The sequence below is a fragment of the Rattus norvegicus genome, chromosome 14, assembly GCF_021556685.1.
Source record: "Rattus norvegicus strain SHRSP/BbbUtx chromosome 14, alternate assembly SHRSP_T2T, whole genome shotgun sequence".
NCBI classification, from domain to species: Eukaryota; Metazoa; Chordata; class Mammalia; order Rodentia; family Muridae; genus Rattus; species Rattus norvegicus.
The window spans coordinates 26,780,290-26,805,271 of NC_141547.1; the positions used below are offsets into that span (position 1 = coordinate 26,780,290).

Below are 24,982 nucleotides of genomic sequence, written 5' to 3' on the forward strand. Positions count from 1 at the left end.
GGAAATTCAGTACAAGGAAGAAATAAATTTGGTATCAGAAGATTGAAGTTTAATTAGGTTGGGCAGCCAACCTTTGAGGGTTCTGAAGCCTTAAAAAGAGCATGTTACTGCTCACGCTTCTGGAGTTGCAAGTGGTCCTTAGCATCTGAAGAAGTTGATTCATGACCTAAAAAGTAAATTATTAATCACTTAATTTCAGGCACATTTAGTACTCCTCCAGTTCTTAAAGCCTCTGGGAAATTACATTTCCATTCTTCACAGTGACAGAAAGACAAAGTGAAAGTGACTAGTTATGAGAAAGATTAATGCAAATAGTGAACAAATTATTTGATGTTAAGAATAATATCTTGAATAATTTGCCACTTTGCAATATTTGAGGCATAATTAAAACCAGAGCATTTCCACTGGTAAATACTCAACGCTTTTTCTTATGTGCACTAAACTTGTGTTCAAAGCATTTGAACATGAGGCTTATTATAATACTGTTATGAAAAGAGGGATGGAACAAACCAGAACATTGTCGTGGAAGGATTTCACACATCACTTTAATACTGAACTGATAAATAAACGATTGTCTTTCATCTGATAAAATAAGTTGTAAAATAGAGTAGGTCTATGTTTGCTAATGGGATACATTTATATATTGAGGGTTACGGATAGAGCTCAATGACCTATGAGGCTCTGAGTTCAGTTGCCAGCACCATAAAGAAGGGAGCAAAGAGGAGAAAGGGAGGGTGTAAGGAAGAAGAGGAAGGGGAAGAACAGTAGGAGGGAGAAGGTAACCAAGAGGAGGGAGAGAAGGAGGAGGATGAAGAAGGAAAGAAAGTAGGAGTGGTTGTTGTTAAAAGGTCATATAAAACATTATCACCTCTTTATTAAATGTATATACATATTTAATAAATAAAATAATATATAAATGCACATACTTATTTCCATGAAAATAAATAAATTAGATATAAATTATAAATTTAAATTTTATATATATATATATATATATATATATATATATATTGTTTCAGTGTAAAGAAAAACTCACAAACTCATGCTATTACGGATTGTCCCATAGAGGAGCGTGAAGACACCAGAGTGTGGAACCCTAAAGCTTTAGCTGTATGTTTTACTTAATAATTACTGAAATTATACCAAAATACTAAAAAGTTTTCACTAGAGTGATAAAGGCAGTGATTATGATTTGTTTGCTGCTTTCTACAGTTTGTAACTTTAAAATTCTTCTAAAATAGTTGATAGCTATATTTTTAAGCAAAAAAATTTGTCACCAAAACCAATCTTTAAGCACCTGGCTATCTTCTTTTACTTTAAATCCATATAAACTGACTTCAGTAGCAGTGAGGGAGATACACCATTCAAAGACTGAATACCAGTCCATAATTTCTATTTAGACTAGATAGTTTATTATTGTTTAAATATATACAAGAATTCTGCTTGAAAAATATTGTTATGAAAGCAATTAGAGCTTAAATTACTAGCCATATATTTAATTATCCATTAGTTATGGTACTTAAATATTTATCATGGAAGAATGGTATAGTGTTCCCTATGAACAGGCATAAGAGAGGTCTCTTTTCACATAGAATCACTCTCATCATTCTCACTGAGTGTGAGCTTGTTACCCTTTAAAGAAACTCTGTGTGTGAATGATTTGAATAAATATGGAAATTTCAATCAGTATCTATAGGGTCTTTCAAACTAGATTTCCCTTTAGGCTAAAAGCAATAAAGAACAAAGTAAGTACACTTTTCCATATTAAATTAGATTATTTAAATTATATCAAGACAATCCAACACTAATAATGCATTTGAGAATAATTAGTAATAGGATAATACATTTAGAGCTCAAAACATTTTTGGAGAGGTCATCTAAGAGCTAAAGCACCTTTTTCAGCAAATAATTTTAATTATAGGAAAAATATATTTCAAGTTCTTCCAGAAAATATTCTTTTAGAGGTAATAGATAATTTTAATCATATTATCAGTGATTTTGTTCAATTAAAGTTGGTATAAAACTTTAATATCTTCACATATTTTGATTAAATAGCATAACGACATTAACTTTTTCTTTATCAAGCTTGATTTTTTTTTGTGAAATATCAGCTAGCAAATGCTTTATTTTTAAATATGAATTTGGCTAACCGTCTTTTCTAGATGTGGAAGACAAGTGAGATGTTATTTTTAGGCTTTAAGAAAATTCTTCACTATATTTATTTAAAATTATTTAAATTCCTTTTGTAAGTGAACAGGGGATGAGGCAGTCTGAAACTCAACATGCACTGAGTAAATCATCACCCCATGCCTGCTGTCGGTACTTTACTATCCTCTGGAATCTGTGTGGAAAGAATGCCTTTTCTAATTTGACTGCCATATGGCCATACCTGCTGTTGTTTTTGGCTGCACGCTGGCTTTTGCAAAGCTCTCTGCGTTTCAGCTCTTTCCCATTACCCACCTTCAAAATTTGCATGGTTCCTGCCCTATTCACTGTGCCCTTGACTGTAATGCAAAGAATTGTATTATATACTCTTGTTTGACCATATCTATCTGTCCTACACCATAACATTCTAAACCCTGCCCCCCCATGCTAATTGGAGAATCTCTGAAACCAGTGGCTAAAAGTAGACCAGATCAGATTAATAAGATAAATGCTAAAGGAAAAGTCATCATACTAAACACAAAAAGGCAGCAGACAAATGGTTAAATCTACTTCTACATAGATGGTTTATCTGAAAACCATAGTGATATGGTTTACTAAGTAATATTTAACTAGCAAAAATAGGTAAGTTTAATAGGCCATTCATATTTAATTTTCAAGACTCCTCGATTTTGTATTTTTAAAGGATATTCAGTCTATTGTGTATGGTCTCTGAATTGTGCGTTTAGAGGTACTAAAAGAAGATACATGACTTATGGATGAAAGGAGAACTCATTCCGGCCATCCTGTCTTACTTCTTCAGTACAAAATACATTCTAGAGTGTAAAGGAAGACTTTTCATTTGCCATATCTGCCTTGTTTTTGTCTCATTAATGAAACACAAATGTGCCATTAGAATCATCCTATTGTATTTTTCAAAAGGTAATAAAATACTGCTGTTTACATGATTTCTTATTGAATTAATATAATTTTATTAGTTTCAACACTCCGAAGAATCAATGCTAAGCCACAAATACAATTTATTTTCCTGTAGAATTGTTCTCCAAAATGTAGAACACATTTTCAAAATTAATAGCAAAGGAGTTGATAGCATGTTCCCTGAGAATCAACTACATATTCAACAAGAACTACTTTCATATAAACTCAGAAAGATATTAACAAATTATTTTCTTATAACAGGAAAAGTAATTTCTTAAAATAACACAACAGAGGAAACATTCTGTTAAATGTATGCTCTTTATGGACTAACCTCCAGCTCATCCTTTTAGATTCATGCCTCATACTGAAAAGGTGTGGTTCTGTATTTAGAAACACAGCAAGCCCAGCAACCCAGGGACAGAACCATCTCCATACCATGGCTCACAGTGCTGAGCACCAGTCAACCCAGCAGCCTGTAGTTTCTCATCCAGAATTTGATGCAAAATTATAGATTAAAGAGTCTATGGGAAATATTAAGTGTAACTAGAAACTATTTTTGGTATCATTTAGATATTGAAGTTCATGATACCTTTATATCAAGTTGTTTATGAGTTTGTAAATACCATAATCTCCTTGGTTAAGTCGTGCACATATATGTTTATATTTACATCCATTTTGTTATATATTGTGCATAGAACACTATATTTGTACTGTGTTTATTATTTATTATCTAACTTCGCATTTTTCTATCATCATCATCCTCTCTCTCTCTCTCTTTCTCTCTCTCTCCATACATATATACATATGTAAGGTCAAACCATTAAGAAAAAAATTTTTTTAAAAGTATAAAGAAACAAAGAGGAGAGGAGGAAAGAGGCAGATAAACTGTAAGCAATAAAGCATGTAGTCCTAAACTTATTGAAAATACAGTTGTCAAGGACTTTAAAAAGTAATTGCCCTGGAATAATGATACAATTCACAGACCCAGAGGCTATAATTCCAAGTAGGGCTCAAGGGAAGACACATGGATCTCCCTGGAAAGGCTGAGTACTATAGATTTTGCAGGCGTACGTAGGAAGGAAGGGTAGAAACAGGAGGGTTCCGATGTGGGTAGGGTAGAGAATATAGTTCTGGGAGAAAAGACTGGAATTGAGGTCCCTTCTTCCATAGGTCAAAATAGCAGTAGGAGAATTGTAATCGCTAGCGTAATCAATGAAGAGTTTTAACTAATTTATATTTTAAAAAGTTGTTTCTTATAAACTTCATATTTATTCACTTCTACCAGCCAAATATAGAGCCATTAATAAAAGATGCAATTTAGTAAGTGCATATTTATTTCGAATGTTTATGTAATATGTAATTCCATATATCTGCATACATGCATACATAACCACATGTAAATGCACAGGTTCATATGTCATAGTAATTTCATTCAATATTTATAATTGTCCTTACTTTCCAGGTTAGTAGTCGTGAGGTTAGTAGTGACATCGAGATTGTTTTCTAGTCTACCTGACATCACGGCCTCTACAGCAGGAAAAAGGTGTGTACGAAATAATATAAAAGTTGCAAATTACTTGATAAACATGCAATCTCAATGAAGGGATAAGAAATCTACACACTACATATAAAGCATGCATATTGAAAATATCAGAATTATTTAAATATGTCTCTTGAAAACACATTCTTTTGTATTTTACTGAGTGGCTTCAGTGCAATGATCTACATAAATAATTCTCATATTTCTTAAATATATTTAATAGTTGTAAAATTGCCAGGATAATCAGGGGCTTTTTGAGTCCATCCAAACCCACGTTATGTCTAGATTTTTTTCCCTGCCTCACAATATCCCAACCCCTGTTTACTACACTGCAACTAGAACATGTGCTGCACATGTCATACAAATACATACTACACATGTGTGCACACGTCATACAAATACATGCTACACATGTGTGCACATGTCATACAAATACATGCTACACATGTGTGCACATGTCATATAAATACATGCTGCACATGTGCTGCACATGTCATATAAATAGTAGCATAAAGTAATAGATATGGTCTTGTTTGATAGACCTCGTTGAAACCAAACAGTATTTGAAAATTTATCCATTCTGGAACACTTACTACTACTTTATTTCATTGAGAATAATATTCCACCATATAGCTATATCGTGTTTTGTCATTTTATCTGTTGATGATATAAAGAGGGGGCCTCCACATGGTTTATCTGGCCAAAACAATGATATGGATTTTTTTTTTCATGGACCTATGTTTTGCTAGGTCATTGGATTACTATCACTTGGTTGGTAATGTGAAAGGAACTTTCTGTTTTGCTAAGGCTAGTCTCAAATCCCTGGTCTCAGATTATCCATCCTGCCTCCAAATACTAGGACTGCTAGCCTAGCCTCAATACCCAGCCATATTAAAAAAATGCTTAACATTTTGAGTGGTTCTAACTTCTATGTCTTTAACTTTTATTATTATCTTGTTATTACTCCGGCCCCAGTAGATGTAGACATTCTAAATTTTACAATGACCACTCGATGTCATATGACAGCTGTGGACATTTTTAACCTTTTTTTTTAATCCAAAAATAACTCAAGTACAGTGTGCTACTTTTAGTATAGCCCATTGCCTTATAAAAAAAAATAACAGGACAGTGGTCCTGATCTCTGATAGAGTTATGGAATAGATAACTCCCCCATAGAAAATTGTATGCTCAACCTAGTATTATTTCATATGGTAGTAGCTTCATGGTTGTGATAGGACTCCTTGGTAGGAACAATAAAACCTCAGTCTTTAATACATATGCACAGAAAGCATGCCTAAACATGTTAATAAAATTATATATTTAAATGTGTGTGGATTCTTCATATACACACTGAATGAATGTTACACTGTTATGTCATCAAAAAGTATGTTTTCTGAAGGGGATTTACCTAATTAGAAATTATGAGACCCGTGGATCCCGGCCCGCAGCAGCTCTCTGCCCCCAGACCCTGTGTGAGAGAGACCCAACAGCCTGGTCAGGTGGGCACTCCTGAGGCTGCAGAGCGGAACAGACCACCAACACTGCTCACCCCTGCCCACATCCCTGGCCCAAGAGGAAACTGTATAAGGCCTCTGGGCTCCCGTGGGGGAGGGCCCAGGAGCGGCAGGACCCCTGCCTGAGACACCACCAGAATCTGAAGGAAACAGACCGGATAAACAGTTCTCTGCACCCAAATCCCGTGGGAGGGAGAGCTGAACCTTCAGAGAGGCAGACAAGCCTGGGAAACCAGAAGAGACTGCTCTCTGCACACACATCTCGGACGCCAGAGGAAAAAGCCAAAGACCATCTGGAACCCTGGTGCACTGAAGCTCCCGGAAGGGGCGGCACAGATCTTCCTGGTTGCTGCCGCTGCAGAGAGCCCGTGGGCAGCACCCCACGAGCGAACTTGAGCCCCGGGACCACAGGTAAGACCAACTTTTCTGCTGCAAGAAAGCTGCCTGGTGAACTCAAGACACAGGCCCACAGGAACAGCTGAAGACCTGTAGAGAGGAAAAACTACACGCCGGAAAGCAGAACACTCTGTCCCCATAACTGACTGAAAAAGAGGAAAACAGGTCTACAGCACTCCTGACACACAGGCTTATAGGACAGTCTAGCCACTGTCAGAAATAGCAGAACAAAGTAACACTAGAGATAATCTGATGGCGAGAGGCAAGCGCAGGAACCCAAGCAACAGAAACCAAGACTACATGGCACCATCGGAGCCCAATTCTCCCATCAAAACAAACATGGAATATCCAAACACACCAGAAAAGCAAGATCTAGTTTCAAAATCATATTTGATCATGATGCTAGAGGACTTCAAGAAAGACGTGAAGAACTCCCTTAGAGAACAAGTAGAAGCCTACAGAGAGGAATCGCAAAAATGCCTGAAAGAATCGCAAAAATCCCTGAAAGAAATCCAGGAAAACATAAATAAACAAGTAGAAGCCCATAGAGAGGAGACACAAAAATCCCTGAAAGAATTCCAGGAAAACACAATCAAACAGTTGAAGGAATTAAAAATGGAAATGGAAGCAATCAAGAAAGAACACATGGAAACAACCCTGGATATAGAAAACCAAAAGAAGAGACAAGGAGCTGTAGATACAAGCTTCACCAACAGAATACAAGAGATGGAAGAGAGAATCTCAGGAGCAGAAGATTCCATAGAAATCATTGACTCAACTGTCAAAGATAATGTAAAGCGGAAAAAGCTACTGGTCCAAAACATACAGGAAATCCAGGACTCAATGAGAAGATCAAACCTAAGGATAATAGGTATAGAAGAGAGTGAAGACTCCCAGCTCAAAGGACCAGTAAATATCTTCAACAAAATCATAGAAGAAAACTTCCCTAACCTAAAAAAAGAGATACCCATAGACATACCAGAAGCCTACAGAACTCCAAATAGATTGGACCAGAAAAGAAACACCTCCCGTCACATAATTGTCAAAACACCAAATGCACAAAATAAAGAAAGAATATTAAAAGCAGTAAGGGAAAAAGGTCAAGTAACATATAAAGGCAGACCTATCAGAATCACATCAGACTTCTCGCCAGAAACTATGAAGGCCAGAAGATCCTGGACTGATGTCATACAGACCCTAAGAGAACACAAATGCCAGCCCAGGTTACTGTATCCAGCAAAACTCTCAATTAACATTGATGGAGAAACCAAGATATTCCATGACAAAACCAAATTTACACAATATCTTTCTACAAATCCAGCACTACAAAGGATAATAAATGGTAAAGCCCAACATAAGGAGGCAAGCTATACCCTAGAAGAAGCAAGAAACTAATCGTCTTGGCAACAAAACAAAGAGAATGAAAGCACACAAACATAACCTCACATCCAAATATGAATATAACGGGAAGCAATAATCACTATTCCTTAATATCTCTCAATATCAATGGCCTCAACTCCCCAATAAAAAGACATAGATTAACAAACTGGATACGCAACGAGGACCCTGCATTCTGCTACCTACAGGAAACACACCTCAGAGACAAAGACAGACACTACCTCAGAGTGAAAGGCTGGAAAACAACTTTCCAAGCAAATGGTCAGAAGAAGCAAGCTGGAGTAGCCATTCTAATATCAAATAAAATCAATTTCCAACTAAAAGTCATCAAAAAAGATAAGGAAGGACACTTCATATTCATCAAAGGAAAAATCCACCAAGATGAACTCTCAATCCTAAATATCTATGCCCCAAATACAAGGGCACCTACATACGTAAAAGAAACCTTACTAAAGCTCAAAACACACATTGCACCTCACACAATAATAGTGGGAGATTTCAACACCCCACTCTCATCAATGGACAGATCATGGAAACAGAAATTAAACAGTGATGTCGACAGACTAAGAGAAGTCATGAGCCAAATGGACTTAACGGATATTTATAGAACATTCTATCCTAAAGCAAAAGGATATACCTTCTTCTCAGCTCCTCATGGTACTTTCTCCAAAATTGACCATATAATTGGTCAAAAAACGGGCCTCAACAGGTACAGAAAGATAGAAATAATCCCATGCGTGCTATCGGACCACCACGGCCTAAAACTGGTCTTCAATAACAATAAGGGAAGAATGCCCACATATACGTGGAAATTGAACAATGCTCTACTCAATGATAACCTGGTCAAGGAAGAAATAAAGAAAGAAATTAAAAACTTTTTAGAATTTAATGAAAATGAAGATACAACATACCCAAACTTATGGGACACAATGAAAGCTGTGCTAAGAGGAAAACTCATAGTGCTGAGTGCCTGCAGAAAGAAACAGGAAAGAGCATATGTCAGCAGCTTGACAGCACACCTAAAAGCTCTAGAACAAAAAGAAGCAAATACACCCAGGAGGAGTAGAAGGCAGGAAATAATCAAACTCAGAGCTGAAATCAACCAAGTAGAAACAAAAAGGACCATAGAAAGAATCAACAGAACCAAAAGTTGGTTCTTTGAGAAAATCAACAAGATAGATAAACCCTTAGCCAGACTAACGAGAGGACACAGAGAGTGCGTCCAAGTTAACAAAATCAGAAATGAAAAGGGAGACATAACTACAGATTCAGAGGAAATTCAAAAAATCATCAGATCTTACTATAAAAACCTATATTCAACAAAACTTGAAAATCTTCAGGAAATGGACAATTTCCTAGACAGATACCAGGTATCGAAGTTAAATCAGGAACAGATAAACCAGTTAAACAACCCCATAACTCCTAAGGAAATAGAAGCAGTCATTAAAGGTCTCCCAACCAAAAAGAGCCCAGGTCCAGACGCGTTTAGTGCAGAATTCTATCAAACCTTCATAGAAGACCTCATACCAATATTATCCAAACTATTCCACAAAATTGAAACAGATGGAGCACTACCGAATTCCTTCTACGAAGCCACAATTACTCTTATACCTAAACCACACAAAGACACAACAAAGAAAGAGAACTTCAGACCAATTTCCCTTATGAATATTGACGCAAAAATACTCAATAAAATTCTGGCAAACCGAATTCAAGAGCACATCAAAACAATCATCCACCATGATCAAGTAGGCTTCATCCCAGGCATGCAGGGATGGTTTAATATACGGAAAACCATCAACATGATCCATCATATAAACAAACTGAAAGAACAGAACCACATGATCATTTCATTAGATGCTGAGAAAGCATTTGACAAAATTCAACACCCCTTCATGATAAAAGTCCTGGAAAGAATAGGAATTCAAGGCCCATACCTAAACATAGTAAAAGCCATATACAGCAAACAAGTTGCTAACATTAAACTAAATGGAGAGAAACTTGAAGCAATCCCACTAAAATCAGGGACTAGACAAGGCTGCCCACTCTCTCCCTACTTATTCAATATAGTTCTTGAAGTTCTAGCCAGAGCAATCAGACAACAAAAGGAGATCAAAGGGATACAGATCGGAAAAGAAGAGGTCAAAATATCACTATTTGCAGATGACATGATAGTATATTTAAGTGATCCCAAAAGTTCCACCAGAGAACTACTAAAGCTGATAAACAACTTCAGCAAAGTGGCTGGGTATAAAATTAACTCAAATAAATCAGTTGCCTTCCTCTATACAAAAGAGAAACAAGTCGAGAAAGAAATTAGGGAAACGACACCCTTCATAATAGACCCAAATAATATAAAGTACCTCGGTGTGACTTTAACCAAGCAAGTAAAAGATCTGTACAATAAGAACTTCAAGACACTGAGGAAAGAAATTGAAGAAGACCTCAGAAGATGGAAAGATCTCCCATGCTCATGAATTGGCAGGATTAATATAGTAAAAATGGCCATTTTACCAAAAGCAATCTACAGATTCAATGCAATCCCCATCAAAATACCAATCCAATTCTTCAAAGAGTTAGACAGAACAATTTGCAAATTCATCTGGAATAACAAAAAACCCAGGATAGCTAAAGCTATCCTCAACAATAAAAGGACTTCAGGGGGAATCACTATCCCTGAACTCAAGCAGTATTACAGAGCAATAGTGATAAAAACTGCATGGTATTGGTACAGAGACAGACAGATAGACCAATGGAATAGAATTGAAGACCCAGAAATGAACCCACACACCTATGGTCACTTGATTTTTGACAAAGGAGCCAAAACCATCCAATGGAAAAAAGATAGCATTTTCAGCAAATGGTGCTGGTTCAAATGGAGGGCAACATGTAGAAGAATGCAGATCGATCCATCCTTATCACCCTGTACAAAGCTTAAGTCCAAGTGGATCAAGGACCTCCACATCAAACCAGACACACTCAAACTAATAGAAGAAAAACTAGGGAAGCATCTGGAACACATGGGCACTGGAAAAAATTTCCTGAACAAAACACCAATGGCTTATGCTCTAAGATCAAGAATCGACAAATGGGATCTCATAAAACTGCAAAGCTTCTGTAAGGCAAAGGACACGGTGGTTAGGATAAAACGGCAACCAACAGATTGGGAAAAGATCTTTACCAATCCTCAACAGATAGAGGCCTTATATCCAAAATATACAAAGAACTCAAGAAGTTAGACCGCAGGGAAACAAATAACCCTATTAAAAAATGGGGTTCAGAGCTAAACAAAGAATTCACAGCTGAGGAATGCCGAATGGCTGAGAAAGACCTAAAGAAATGTTCAACATCTTTAGTCATAAGGGAAATGCAAATCAAAACAACCCTGAGATTTCACCTCACACCAGTGAGAATGGCTAAGATCAAAGACTCAGGTGACAGCAGATGCTGGCGAGGATATGGAGAAAGAGGAACACTCCTCCATTGTTGGTGGGATTGCAGACTGGTAAAACCATTCTGGAAATCAGTCTGGAGGTTCCTCAGAAAATTGGACATTGAACTGCCTGAGGATCCAGCTATACCTCTCTTGAGCATATACCCAAAAGATGCCTCAACATATAAAAGAGACACGTGCTCCACTATGTTCATTGCAGCCTTATTTATAATAGCCAGAAACTGGAAAGAACCCAGATGCCCTTCAACAGAGGAATGGATACAGAAAATGTGGTACATCTACACAATGGAATATTACTCAGCTATCAAAAACAACGAGTTTATGAAATTCGTAGGCAAATGGTTGGAACTGGAAAATATCATCCTGAGTGAGCTAACCCAATCACAGAAAGACATACATGGTATGCACTCATTGATAAGTGGCTTTTAGCCCAAATGCTTGAATTACCCTAGATCCCTAGAACAAACGAAACTCAAGACGGATGATCAAAATGTGAATGCTTCACTCCTTCTTTAAATGAGGGAAAAGAATACCCTTGGCAGGGAAGGGAGAGGCAAAGATTAAAACAGAGACTGAAGGAACACCCATTCAGAGCCTGCCCCACATGTGGCCCATACATATACAGCCACCCAATTAGACAAGATGGATGAAGCAAAGAAGTGCAGACCGACAGGAGCCGGATGTAGATCGCTCCTGAGAGACACAGCCAGAATACAGCAAATACAGAGGCGAATGCCAGCAGCAAACCACTGAACTGAGAATAAGTCCCCCGTTGAAGGAATCAGAGAAAGAACTGGAAGAGCTTGAAGGGGCTCGAGACCCCAAAAGTACAACAATGTCAAGCAACCAGAGCTTCCAGGGACTAAGCCACTACCTAAATACTATACATAGACTGACCCTGGACTCTGACCCCATAGGTAGCAATGAATATCCTAGTAAGAGCACCAGTGGAAGGGGAAGCCCCAGGTCCTGCTAAGACTGAACCCCCAGTGAACTAGACTATGGGGGGAGGGCGGCAATGGGGGGAGGGTTGGGAGGGGAACACCCATAAAGAAGGGGAGGGGGGAGGGGGGAGGGGGATGTTTGCCCGGAAACCGGGAAAGGGAATAACACTTGAAATGTATATAAGAAATACTCAAGTTAATAAAAAATAAAAAAAAGGAAAGAAATCAAAAATATCTTTATTTGTATATTGTACACATAAAGGACCCTAAAAATTCTACTATTAAAGTCCTAAAGCTAATTAACGCTTTAAGTACAATAATAGGATACAACATTAATATGCAAAAATTGATAGCCTTCCTATATACAAGTGACAAATGGACCCAGAAAGCAATCAGGGAAACAACAGCTTTCATAAGAGCCTCTACTGATTTAAACTATCTCAGTGTAGGGGGCTGGGGATTTAGCTCAGTGGTAGAGCGCTTACCTAGGAAGCGCAAGGCCCTGGGTTTGGTCCCCAGCTCCGAAAAAAAAGAACCAAAAAAAAAAAAAAAAAAAAACTATCTCAGTGTAATGCCAACCAAGCAAGTGAAAATCCTGTAGGACAAAAACTTCAAGACATTAAAAAAATACCTTAAAGAAATCAGAATATGGAAAAGGTATCTCATGATCATAGATTAGAGGGATTAATATAATAAAAATGGCCATCTAACTAAAAGTAATCTACTGATTCAGTACAATTCCCAGCAATGTTCCAACACAGTTTTTCACAGAACTTGGAAGCACAATCTGTTATTTCACAGGAAAACACAAAAAAACATGGATTGCTAAAATAATTCTGAATAAGAAAGTATTTGATGGAGATATTGATATTCCTGGGTTTTATACTGTACTACACAGCTGATATAAAAAAAATCAGCATGTATGGAAATCTTTGTTTTGTATATTTGCTATGAATCTAAAATTAAGTATTTTAAAAAGAAAAAATGAATTGAAAAATTAATAGTATCTTAATGTCCTCAATAAAATTGTTGGCCTCTTTGAAGTATAATTAATAATAATAATAATAATAATAATAATAATAAAGAAATTATGAACAAGCTTACAAAATAAACCCATGAACAAAACTATTGAATACTGTCAAGCTGAATGTTTCTCAAGTCTCTTTCTTAGATAGCACTATAATGTAACTGGAAAACACTATATGTACTATCTTAACCAATGAGCACTATTCAACCTAAATGCTCATACAAGTTATTTGGTGAATTGAAATGAAGTCATGTGTGGGTTTTTAGTTGACAACAGGTTACAACCTTACAGTTATTCTTAAGCCAGGGAACTGTGGAGTCAAATGTAAAGATTCATAGATGACTTCACAGCGATTTTCAGATTGCAATAGGATGTTAAGTCTTTTTAGGACCTTGGCTCTTTTCTGTTATCCATGGGTTTCTAATTGGTTACGAGTGTTTTTGATTTAATCTATGTATCAATTTTCCAGGTCACACATTCTCTCTTAGCCTACCCTCTAGGGTTACCCCGTTCCAGTTCTCTTGCTCTTCTTGGTACTCATTTCTGACTCTTTCCTCCAGCCCTCTCAGGATGCTATCTGTTTGGTTGCAATTATGATAAAGGTCCTAAGAAAACTATCAAACATAGACAGGCTTTTAACTATTTGAACTGTTCATATTTTTGTAATATTTTGATAAATTTTAAAATGAGCTGATTTGTTTCTGATGATAAAAAATCATAGTATTAAGAACTGAAATCCAGAACAGTCCTGTTTAAATTATTATCTTCATCATAGTCCTGTTCTGACAGTAACCCATGTATGAAGAGTTTCACTGGCTGCCCAGAAGAATAAGAGCGTGAAAGGCCAGAGATAATGCTCATTATTAACAGTGCAATTCTGACTTGTAATCCACTAGCTGGGGGTTATTTTTTAAAAAGGATTTTTGGTTATTTAAATGGATTCTTAAAATGCCGTGATATTGTGTCCAAATGTTATTGCAAGTATATTTTTGAGTATGTGTCAATTAGACTAAAAGGTTTTATTATACAAACATCAGAAGATAATGACTCTTTTATACGCATTGTAAATTGATGGCAAACTAAACAACATCTTAAGATAAAATTATGTATGCTGGGTTCACGAGTGTGTGTTCTGTACATCATAAATTCAACGGCCTAATAACATTTCATAGAAAAACACATCGTAATCCATCAGCCAGATGGGATATGATAGTTATCTCTATTTGTATCAAAATAACATTTATTTCGCTACAAGACAATTTTATCTCTAAAGTCATCATCTGCCACTGTCATCAGTCTCTTTCCTAGAAATGTAAGCTGTTATTACTAAAGGTTTCAAATGAAATACCTTATTATCACTATAATGAAATGATTAAATACAGTATAAGGAAGAAAAGAAATCCATTGTTTAGAATACATTAGACTACATTAATTAGAATTGTTCTAGATATACTCTAAACACTAAGTTAGAATAAAAGTTAAGACTCATGAAATTCCCAAGGAATAAGGATTTACTAAGACACATATTAATAAGAACAGCTGGCAATATCTTTGATGTCCGGATTGTTACAGTTTATATTAGACTATCCACAGTTTTATTGTTTTTAGACATCAATGAGTGTATTTTAAAACTTAAGAGGTATGTGAAAATTAGGATTATGAAAAGTTATAGGCATTTATTTTTAGTTTACTCATTCTTTATTTTTATGTACATTTGTGTTTGTCCTACATATGTACTGGTGTGAGGGCGTTGTATCCACTCGAACCTGAGCTACAGACAGTTGTGAGCAGCCATGTGGATACTGGGAATTGAACCTGGATCCTCTGGAAAAACAGCCAGTGCTCTAACTCTCTGAGCCACCTCTCCAGCCCTTATGAGCCTTTCTTAACTGAAGTCTTTCTGATATCTTCCAAAATTTTGTTTTGCTGCAACATCTCACCGTAAAGAAAAATGTTACATAGTTAGCAAGTCTGCGAAAGGTATGATGGAATAAATAAAACTTTTTTATCTGGGATAAAATAAAAGCAGTAAGCAACAGTTATAGGAACTGGGAAGATAGAAGAAAATAAACACCAAATTACAGAATGCAGAAACCCTACAAATGGAATCAAAATTCAGGGTCTTGGCTGGGGATATAGCTCAGTGACAAGGTGGGTGCTTCATAAGCAGCAAACCAAGTTCGATCCCCAGAACCACACACAAAATTAATTAAATTCATTGGTTTTAATTTTATTTAAGAAGATATTTTAATTAAGTCCAAATGGAAATATGACACATTCATGTCAGGGGTAAACACCTATCACCAAAATAATAGCCAGATATCCAGTTCATTGACCTCCCCAAAATAGAAGTTTAATATCTTCTCTTGGGGTCAAATTTGTGAACAGTTTTTATATGTATAAAATAAACAATAAAATACTTCGTTCCTGTTTATAATGGAATATGACTGGAATTTGCTCTATTTTTCTCTTCCTCTTTTACTTATCTTCTGTCATCTATCTCTGTTTTGCTTTGCTTTTGCTTGGGAAAAATCATAATTGTATAACTGGGCATTTAACAACTGTTTAGAATCGTGCCTGGGAAGTCAATTATCCTCTATTCCCACAGAGTAATAATGTCAGTAAATGAGACCTACCAGTCATGGGGCAGGAAATTAAAATAATGATGGCCAAGGCTTTAACAAAGCCACTAGGGACTGGGTATTATTGATTCTAAGAGGACATATTTCTACTATCCAGAAAAATGACATCTGTTTCAAGATGAATGATCGAGACACAAAGGAAACAAGTTGACTCAATCTGGCAATGGGAAAATTAACAAATAACTCAGGAGAAAAGATAAATAAATATTGAACCAAAAACAAAAAGAAATGCCAGCCATCCAGCGAACAAGATGAGACTGCCTTGGAACAATATTTGAAATAGTAGAAGGTCACACTTATGATATAACTCAGTTTAATTTCTGAGAGGGAGAGGGCATTAATTAAAATGCAAAACTCTGTGATCCAGAGGGAATAATTGCTAATGGGCTTCTTTCTGGGTTGATGAAAATACTCTAAATCTGTGGTGATGAGTGTATAACATTGAGAGTACCATAAAATACTTCAAAGGAGTATATTATGGCTTGTGAGCTATACCACAATAGCTCACAAATAAGGACAATATTTGACAAGAAAACAGAATATGATGAGGGATATTCCTCTCTCCTAACACAACTGTATAAGCTATGTTGGGTAAAGCATTTTGCTCAGGGTAGCCTGGTCCCACAACTGTGATTGGAGTCAGTGGGATGAATTCAGATTTCACTGAAATTTACATCAGACTTAAAAATAATTGTCCCATTGAGACAGGTAACCTATTCTGTCCCTGTGTTGTAAAAGAACACAGCATAAATGCAATAGTCTCCTTTTAATTGTAGCAGTGTTATCTGGGCACCACATGCTCTATTTTAGCTACACGGTCACTAGCCCCAGTGTCTTCTTTCTGTCACCCCCTCCTTATGAATCCCCATTTCTCGGAAGCAAGCTACTTCATTGCCAGCACGTTCAGGCTGCTAGTGGCTGGTGGCAAGCCATGAAATCTTCTATACAAATTGATGTTCTCTAACCTTGTCTGAGACTGCACTGCTGCCTTAAAATCTTTTTATGAATGTCTAATTGGCTCTTGAACAAATTTTCCAAAGAGCTTGTCTTAAAGCTTTTCAAAACTTTTGTCCTCCTAACATGACCTCTTGACTGCACCCCACAGAAGTCAGCATCCTTTGCCTGGTGCAACTGTTCTGTGCTTAGAAACATACCTTACTTATCCCTTCCTACATTTCCCCACAAAGGCAAAGGCCATTTCCCCATCACAAAAGGAAATCCAACTGCACTTGAAATAATCCTGATAGTTTATCAAGGGTTAGTTTACACCCATCTCTATAATGATAGACAAGTCAGGATGAACGTGCTTAATTTTTATCATCTACAAAATTTATACCACAGGCATGGGGAGTTCTAAAGCTACTTTCGACATATCCAGTTAAGGTCTTTCTAATGTTACGTTCAGTTTTATATCTTTTCTTTAAATCATCCTCGGACCTTTGCTCTCCTGAATAGCCTACGTCCACTGAATACAAATTCAAACAGTAACAACTTTTCTCTCCATTAATTTCCCATCAACTGGATTCTTTTCAGCCTATACCTTCTTATGACTTTATCCTTCACAAAGTCCTCCTGCATATTTTGTTTGTTTTATTTCATTTCATTTTGTTCTGCATGCCAGGCAAGCAAGCACACTGACACAGAACTAGAGCCTCCCTGGCTCCTGTGACACCATTTCAAAATTCCTCCCTTACTTTCGTCACATAAACCAATCATTTCAGCGAAATTACTTCAGAGTATAGATACTATCTCAAGCCTCTGCTAACTTATTTTTTCACACCTTCCAATTTGGCTGGTGCTTCTAGCACTGTCTTGAGATAGATATTGCAAAGGTCAAGCGACTTTCTGCCTGCTTATTCTACTTGCATTATCTTTGGCATAAATCACCACTGGTTCTGAAGGGCTAATGTGAACCATTCTCTTCCTTTCCGTGACCTTCAGTCAAGGGGTCTGTTTCTATGGCTCTGCTTATTCTCCCTCCTCAGTGTACCCCTAAAATAGGCATTTCTTCAAGTGAAACTTTCATTCATTGGTTGGGATCTCTGTTGACGCGAAGGCATTTTGAACTGAATGACCTTCTTTATTTTAAAAACTATTTTCATGTGGTGGTTTGACTGCATGCGTGAGGTGTGTCAGATGCCCTGGAACTGGAACTACAGACTGCTGAGTCATCAAGTGGGTGCTGGGAATTAAACCTGGGTCCTTCAGAAGAAGAGGACCAGTGCTCTTAACTGCTGGAGCCATCTCTCCAGCTCTAATACCTTCTTCTTCTTTTTTATGTTCTTTTCTCTCCCTCTTTCCCCTCCTTCCTCTGTATTTGCTAGCCTGGGTTTCTCTGTGTCGCCTCAGCTGTCCCAGAACTGGCTCTGTAGACCAGGCTAACCTCCAACTCAGAAATCTTCCTGCCTCTACATCCTGGGTGTGCTGGACCATTGCACCCTGCCTGAATGTCTTTCTTTTGTGTTGTACTTCTCTCTCTATTTTTTTTAACAATTTAAAGATATACTGAAAACAAACTATATTACTATACTCCAATAATGATATAGAAGAAGAGAAAAGAGGACACAAACTGCTCCTGCTCCTGCTCTTTTAGGTTTTCTGTCACTATAAAATCTCATCTGGTACTAACACTGACATCAATGAATAGAGGCCAACAGTGCCAACAGTGGCTTTGTGGTCTGAGAAGAGTTTTCATTTGGTGTGACACATGTCTAAATGCTCTGAAGAATAACATAAAATTATCACACAATTACTCGAGGTTGTGACCTAGAAACATTATGCTGTTCTAGAATGGCATCATCGGGATATTATTATTATTATTATTATTATTATTATTATTATTATTGTTATTTGTTTTTTATTTTTTAAAACTAGCCTCACAACAAATACCTAGCTTACAAACTGAGAAGTTGCTTCTATATTATGGCTTCTTTAGTGAATGTTGTGAGGGAAAATCCGAACCAAGAGATGACAAAGCTTTTACCTTGAGTAGATCTGAGAAGAGGGAGAGAAGAAAGCCATCAAACATTCAACTCACACTTTGTCTGTTCCATAGCTCCTGTAGTCGACTGCAGCAGAAACGGCCACGATGAGTGCGGGCATCCCGTAGCCAACCAGATAGAAGTACTTCCTACGGGAATGCTCACTCTCAAAGACCTCCACCAGCATGATATACAGCTGTACCCCTTCTAGAAACATCCAGGTGAAGGCCGCCAAGAAGAAGAAATGCAAAAGAGCCGCAAACACTGCACAGGCAATCTAGAAAAGGAACACAGGTTTCAGTTACAGAACAAACCCGTACATCTATTGCCCAACACAAAACTAACATAAGTGACTATCAGCCCAGCGATTATAAAAGAGGACTGTAATCTAGATGAGACTCTTTTTTTTCTTTTCTTTTTCTTTTTCTTTTTTTTTTTGAATGTGAACCTCAGATAGATAAGACTCTTGAGAGTATAAACATTAAAATGAATTAAATATAACCTATTTTTATCTTAATATGATGGCTGATATCATATTAAAACAAAGAAAATCATAGCATTTATGGGGGTCTATTAAGAACCCAAAGATAATTACCACTGAGATTAGGTTCAAATTTTTAAACCTTTGTAGTTAACATTTAAAGATTTTTAAATCTTTAAATCTGGAAATAAGTGTGTGTATAGCCATAACCCCAGTGTTTGGAAGGTTGAGCTAATAGAATTGAAAAAGTTTAATCTTCATTTTTGTTAAGGGAAGGGAATAAGAAAGGAAAAAATGAAAGAAAGACACAAAGAAAAAGAGACTGATTTTAAAATTGATTTTTTGATAAGTGTTTCTTCTGAACATGGATTAACATATCAGGTTTTCTTTATAGTTTTTGTTTGTAGTATTAGTGACTGGGGAAACTAACAAGAGCTCTGTCACTGAGTTTACATTCTCCCGAATATCTTCAATTATAAATGACAAAGAAATGAATAAGGTTCCAAATATGACCTAGAATGCACACACACACACACACACATACACACACACACACACACACACACACACACACACACACACACACACACACACAAAAGGAGCACTTATATAGCAAGAAAAGGAAGACACTTTACTGAGTAACACGACCCCTGCATTTTTTTGTATCCGTCTCATCTTTATGTTGTTCACCAGAGACTGCTTTTGGAGAGTATCCTCTGCCTTGTGAAGTTTATCATAACACATTAACATTGTAGAATTAAAATTCAAATACCATTCTACATGAAAGAAACTATCAGTATTTTAATTAGAGGTGAGCTAAAGAATAGGGTATTCTCAAAAACATCACAGTTGTTCATTTGAGGATTTCTAAGGTTAGAATTTCAACAATAAATCTTTTATAATCATAAGGCTTCAGCCTGAGGAGGAAAATGGGCTCTTTGATTACTCATTCCTGTATATGCATTTATGGGGAAAGCTATTACATTAGGTATATGCTAACCAATTAAAAATATATTCAACATAATTGTATCTTTTGCAGCCATTAATCATAAAGGCATAATCATAGACTTGAAAACTGCATTTTATTCTACAGCACACCAGGCATATGATTGCATAGTGGAGATCAGCATTAAGTGAGAGAATTATTTATCATACCCACAAGTATACTGAAAACTACAAAGTAAAGTTTTCCTCTCTTTTGCAGCTCTAGTCATGAGAATTTATAAATTTCTTAACTAACGCATGGCTTGTTCATTGATTCCGAAAGTGCAAAATAGCATGGATACATGTGGAAAGAGTTTGGCAGCATTCTCCCCAAACTACACACACCTTACCACAAAACCCATTAGCTGTGTACTTGTGGGCTTGAATGATTATACCAGGAAAAACAAAACAAGCAAAGAAAAAAAAAAACAACAACCCAAAGAAAACAAAACAAAACAAAACAAAAAAAGCCACAATGCACTGAAATGTTGATAGCAGGCTCATTCACAACTGTCAAAAACAAAATGCACTCCATTGGGATGACCAATATAAAAACTGTAGGATATCAACAAGGGCAGATATTATTCTGTGTTTTAAAAAGGAGCTATCTGATCATAAAATGACAAACCTAGAATATATTAGCAAGAGAAAAGAGCCAATCCAATAAAGTTATATAGCATATGATCCCAATAATATTGAGAAAATGAGGCTATCGGAGGACATAAGAACAACTGGATGTCATGGCCAGAAGAGATTCTATGATGAACAAAAGAAATAAAGAGAATTTTCATGTCAGTGACACGTACTGCATATGCATTAAGAGAGAGTATGTGTATGTGTGTATATAAAATACATAACACCCAGTGAATTCTAATGTAAACTATGAATCATGGACTGACAGTCATAAAGATGTGTCAGTAAACCTTCATCACTAGTCACAAATGTGTCACTCAGATAGGAGATATGGGTGACAAAGGAGGCTATTCACATGTGCAAGCACGAGTCCCATGGTCAATAACTGTACTGTCTAAAACCCCAGAGCCTGTTGTAATTAAAAAAAAAATGTACATCCCATCTGTAAAGATCACGGTTTCTTAATGGCACTGGACTTGAAAAACAAGAAGCAGAGGAAGATATGAAAATCACTGTGGACTAAACCAAAGGACGGGCTCTCCCCAACATGCTCTTTCCCAGTGTAGATAGTCCGAGACCTTTGTTGACAGCAATATCGCTTACCGGTTGGTCGGTTCTGTTGATCCCAATCAGGAAGAGCAGTTCTGCCACAAACAGGCTGATGCACAGGTTCTTGTGAATGGTGTTACGGTCGCTCTGGAGCCCACGGAAGAAGCAGAATGTGAAGATGCAGATCAGGAGACAAACAAGAGACAACAGGATTCCGACCCACGTGATCACATCCAGAAGAAGATCGTGGACGGCATCGCTGTGCTGGAGACACAAGAAGGGACCATAAGTTGCCTTTGTATGTGAATGGTAATTGATTCTGGATTCAGGAAGCATGATTCTAGGAGAACACGAAATAGCCCCCATACTCCCAACGAGCATGAAAACTGAATCACATGCGCTTTCTATTCCATAGTTAAAGTATTTTATATTTCGTGCTAAGTAGTAAACCACTTGGAGTCTTGGGGGTGCCAATAAAATCCATTGGCTTCATTCTTAGTACTTATATTTCCAGTATATAAATAACTGAAGGAGATCAATGTGACTCTGGTTAAAGACTTCAAGGTCAAACTGTAGGTTTTAACCTACATTGCTTTTTTTGTGCCATTTTAAAATCAGTTCCTGTTGTATACTTCCAAAACTATAAGATACATATTTAGGAAATTAGTGCCTCAACTGGTTTTTGAATCACCAATAGACTTTTATGTAAAAGAAATGTGTAACACCTTGTACTATAGATGATTCGTTTTTTTGTTTTTTTTTTTTTTGTTTTTTGTTTGTTTTTTTTTTTTTTATTAACTTGAGTATTTCTTATATACATTTCGAGTGTTATTCCCTTTCCTGGTTTCCGGGCAAACATCCCCCTAATCCCTCCCCCTCCCCTTCTTGATGGGTGTTCCCCTCCCCATCCTCCCCCCATTGACTTCATGGAAATATGAATTTGAATAAAAACCTTTAGTTAATTTTGACAAGTAGCTACATATTTCATGTGTATCACACAATTAATGGAAAGCTCTCAGGTATTGAGAATAGCCACGGGACTTACATTCATATTGGATTGCTTTTGAATTCATAGTAACATGTCAAAACATAAGTTGAGAAACAAAGTCAAGAAGACTCTGTGCATGGCCAGTCCACTCATTTCTTAAGTACTTTCAAAGGCATTAACGCCTAATTTCTACCAGCAAAGGAAAAGTAAATCATGAAGTTTAATTTATGTGAATCTCAACACGTGAAAATTATTAGACTGACTCACAGATAGTTCTCAAAAATCTGACTTTACTTTAAAGAAAGAACCAGCCGGGGGACCTGGATGGTAAATGACTTATGGAAAACTGTCAAGTATCTTAGATTGGTCAGGTACATGGTACATTTTGAGTAGCCATAGATCAGTTAAAATTTAAACCAATACCATTTTTTGTCTGTGAAGATCATATACATAGTTTTCTTAGTACACATGAATACCAGAGCCAGAGGAGGCCAGAGACATCAGACACCCCTGAAACTGGAGTAATAGGCGGTTGTAAGCAACCCAACATGGATTTTAGCAGTAGAACGTGGATTCCCTGCAAGTGCAATATGTGTTCTTAACCACTGAGCCAACTCTCCAGCCCTTCACACACATTTTACAATGAAAATTCCATAGTATCTTCTACATGAAAACAGCAAGATTAAAAGATTAGTATTAGTTCCCATTCTTTCTGTCTTTTTTTAATCGTCAGCTTGATAGTGTGAAAAGCATGAAGACTAACTTCCTTGAATCAAGTCATTATCCCGGATTCTGAATCACCGCGTGAATCACAGTGCTTTCCCCTTGCCAGATGTACTTACACGGGTCTTATTTCACGAAGTCCTTCCCCAGAAGTGACTGTGAAATAGGTTTGAAATATTACTGCGAAAGTTGGCTCTGTTTCCCAGAAAAATCACAAGTCATGAAAGAAAACTAGGTGAAGTTTTGTTGGAAATGCTTTGTTCTTCTAAAGACATTACTAAAACAGCCCTGGGTCTTTGATAGTTAAATGACTTTGTAGTTTGTGAGTTGAGAGAGGTTGTTGCTGCCTGGTTCCCTGAACAGAGAGCTATTTGCTCTCTACTTTTCCTCAAAGGAAAGCAACTGCTGGAGTAACTCGTCCCATCTTTCAGCACAGCAGTCTCCCATGACGGGGAAATGGCAGGAACAATGCTTACTCAAGTGGATCCTAAAGACCTAAGCATTAAAGAAAAATAGAGGAGGAAAGTAAAAACCTCCCGCCTTTGTTTGCCTGGGTGGTTGTATTATTGGAAATGTATTTACTTGGTGCCTCCGTAGACCCTTCCCAAGCCCCATGCAGAGTTGTTGAGAAAAGAATACCAGATTTCAAAATGTCAGCAACAAAAGTACGCAAGACTCAACCACACAACAATAAAACCTGGTGATTAACTTGCCCTTAGTGCTGTCTATCTGGGAAAACATTAACAGCCATCATCAACATGTTTATGATACTAGGATAAAACACCCTTGTGATGCAACTCAAAATTTAAATATTATCAGTATGATAAAAAAAAGGGCAGATAATAAATTATTCAAAGAGATGTATAAAGATAAGCTTATAAAAAAAAAAAACCCTGGTTTTTAACAGTTTGTCATGACAGAATTTCAAGGACTAGTGCTCAAGTTATACATACATACATACATACACATAAAATTAAAAATAAAAATAAAAGAACTTCCTTCAAAACAGTGAGCAATGAAATAAAATAATATAATATTGCAAAGAGGTGAACAACATTGCACTTCTGAAGCTTGGGGCTTGTGAGCACTCATTTATTTGCAAAGGACTTCAAATCCTTAGGCATTCATCCTGTTAGCACAGTATCCCAAATTACAATATGTGCGCATAAATGGTATGTTACATAAAGTCCTCTACAGATATTTGTTTTTGAGCCACTTGATTCCCATTCTTTTGAGACCAAGTGACTAAAATTTAGAAGCAGAGGGACTTCAAGTTAGAAGCCAGCCTGAGTTAAATAACAAAATTCTCTGTTTTTCTGTCTGTGTCGCTGTCTCTGTCTCTCTGTCTCACTCTTTGTTTCTCTGTCTCTCTGTGAGTCTCTCTCTCTCTCTCTCTCTCTCTCTCTCTCTTTCTCTTTCTCTGTGTGTGTGTGTGTGTGTGTCTGTGCACATGCATGCGTGCATGTCTGTCTGTTTGTCTGTCTGTAAAAATGAGAGGAGAGAAGAGAGATAAACAGAGAAAGAGAGGAGGGTACACTCAGGGCAGAGAAAAATTAAATCCAGAACTCATCTGATTCAACCCTGTCATGTCTCCTACCTAAACAAAGATAAAAGTACATTAAAAGTCCTAAGGATTAAAGAGTGCTA

At 36.8% G+C, this 24,982-nt stretch overlaps 1 protein-coding gene across 49 annotated transcripts in view; it reads right to left on the minus strand.

The window, feature by feature from the left end:
- The window catches only part of Adgrl3 (adhesion G protein-coupled receptor L3), a 781,670-nt gene that overhangs the window by 89,124 nt on the left and 667,564 nt on the right, over positions 1 to 24,982 (minus strand). For all 49 annotated transcript variants that reach the window (XM_087582192.1, XM_087582189.1, XM_087582185.1 and 46 more), the window contains 2 exon segments: positions 21,679 to 21,888; positions 19,034 to 19,254 (listed from right to left, as the gene is read on the minus strand). In XM_087582192.1, the coding sequence (XP_087438318.1) occupies positions 19,034 to 19,254; positions 21,679 to 21,888 (431 nt within the window).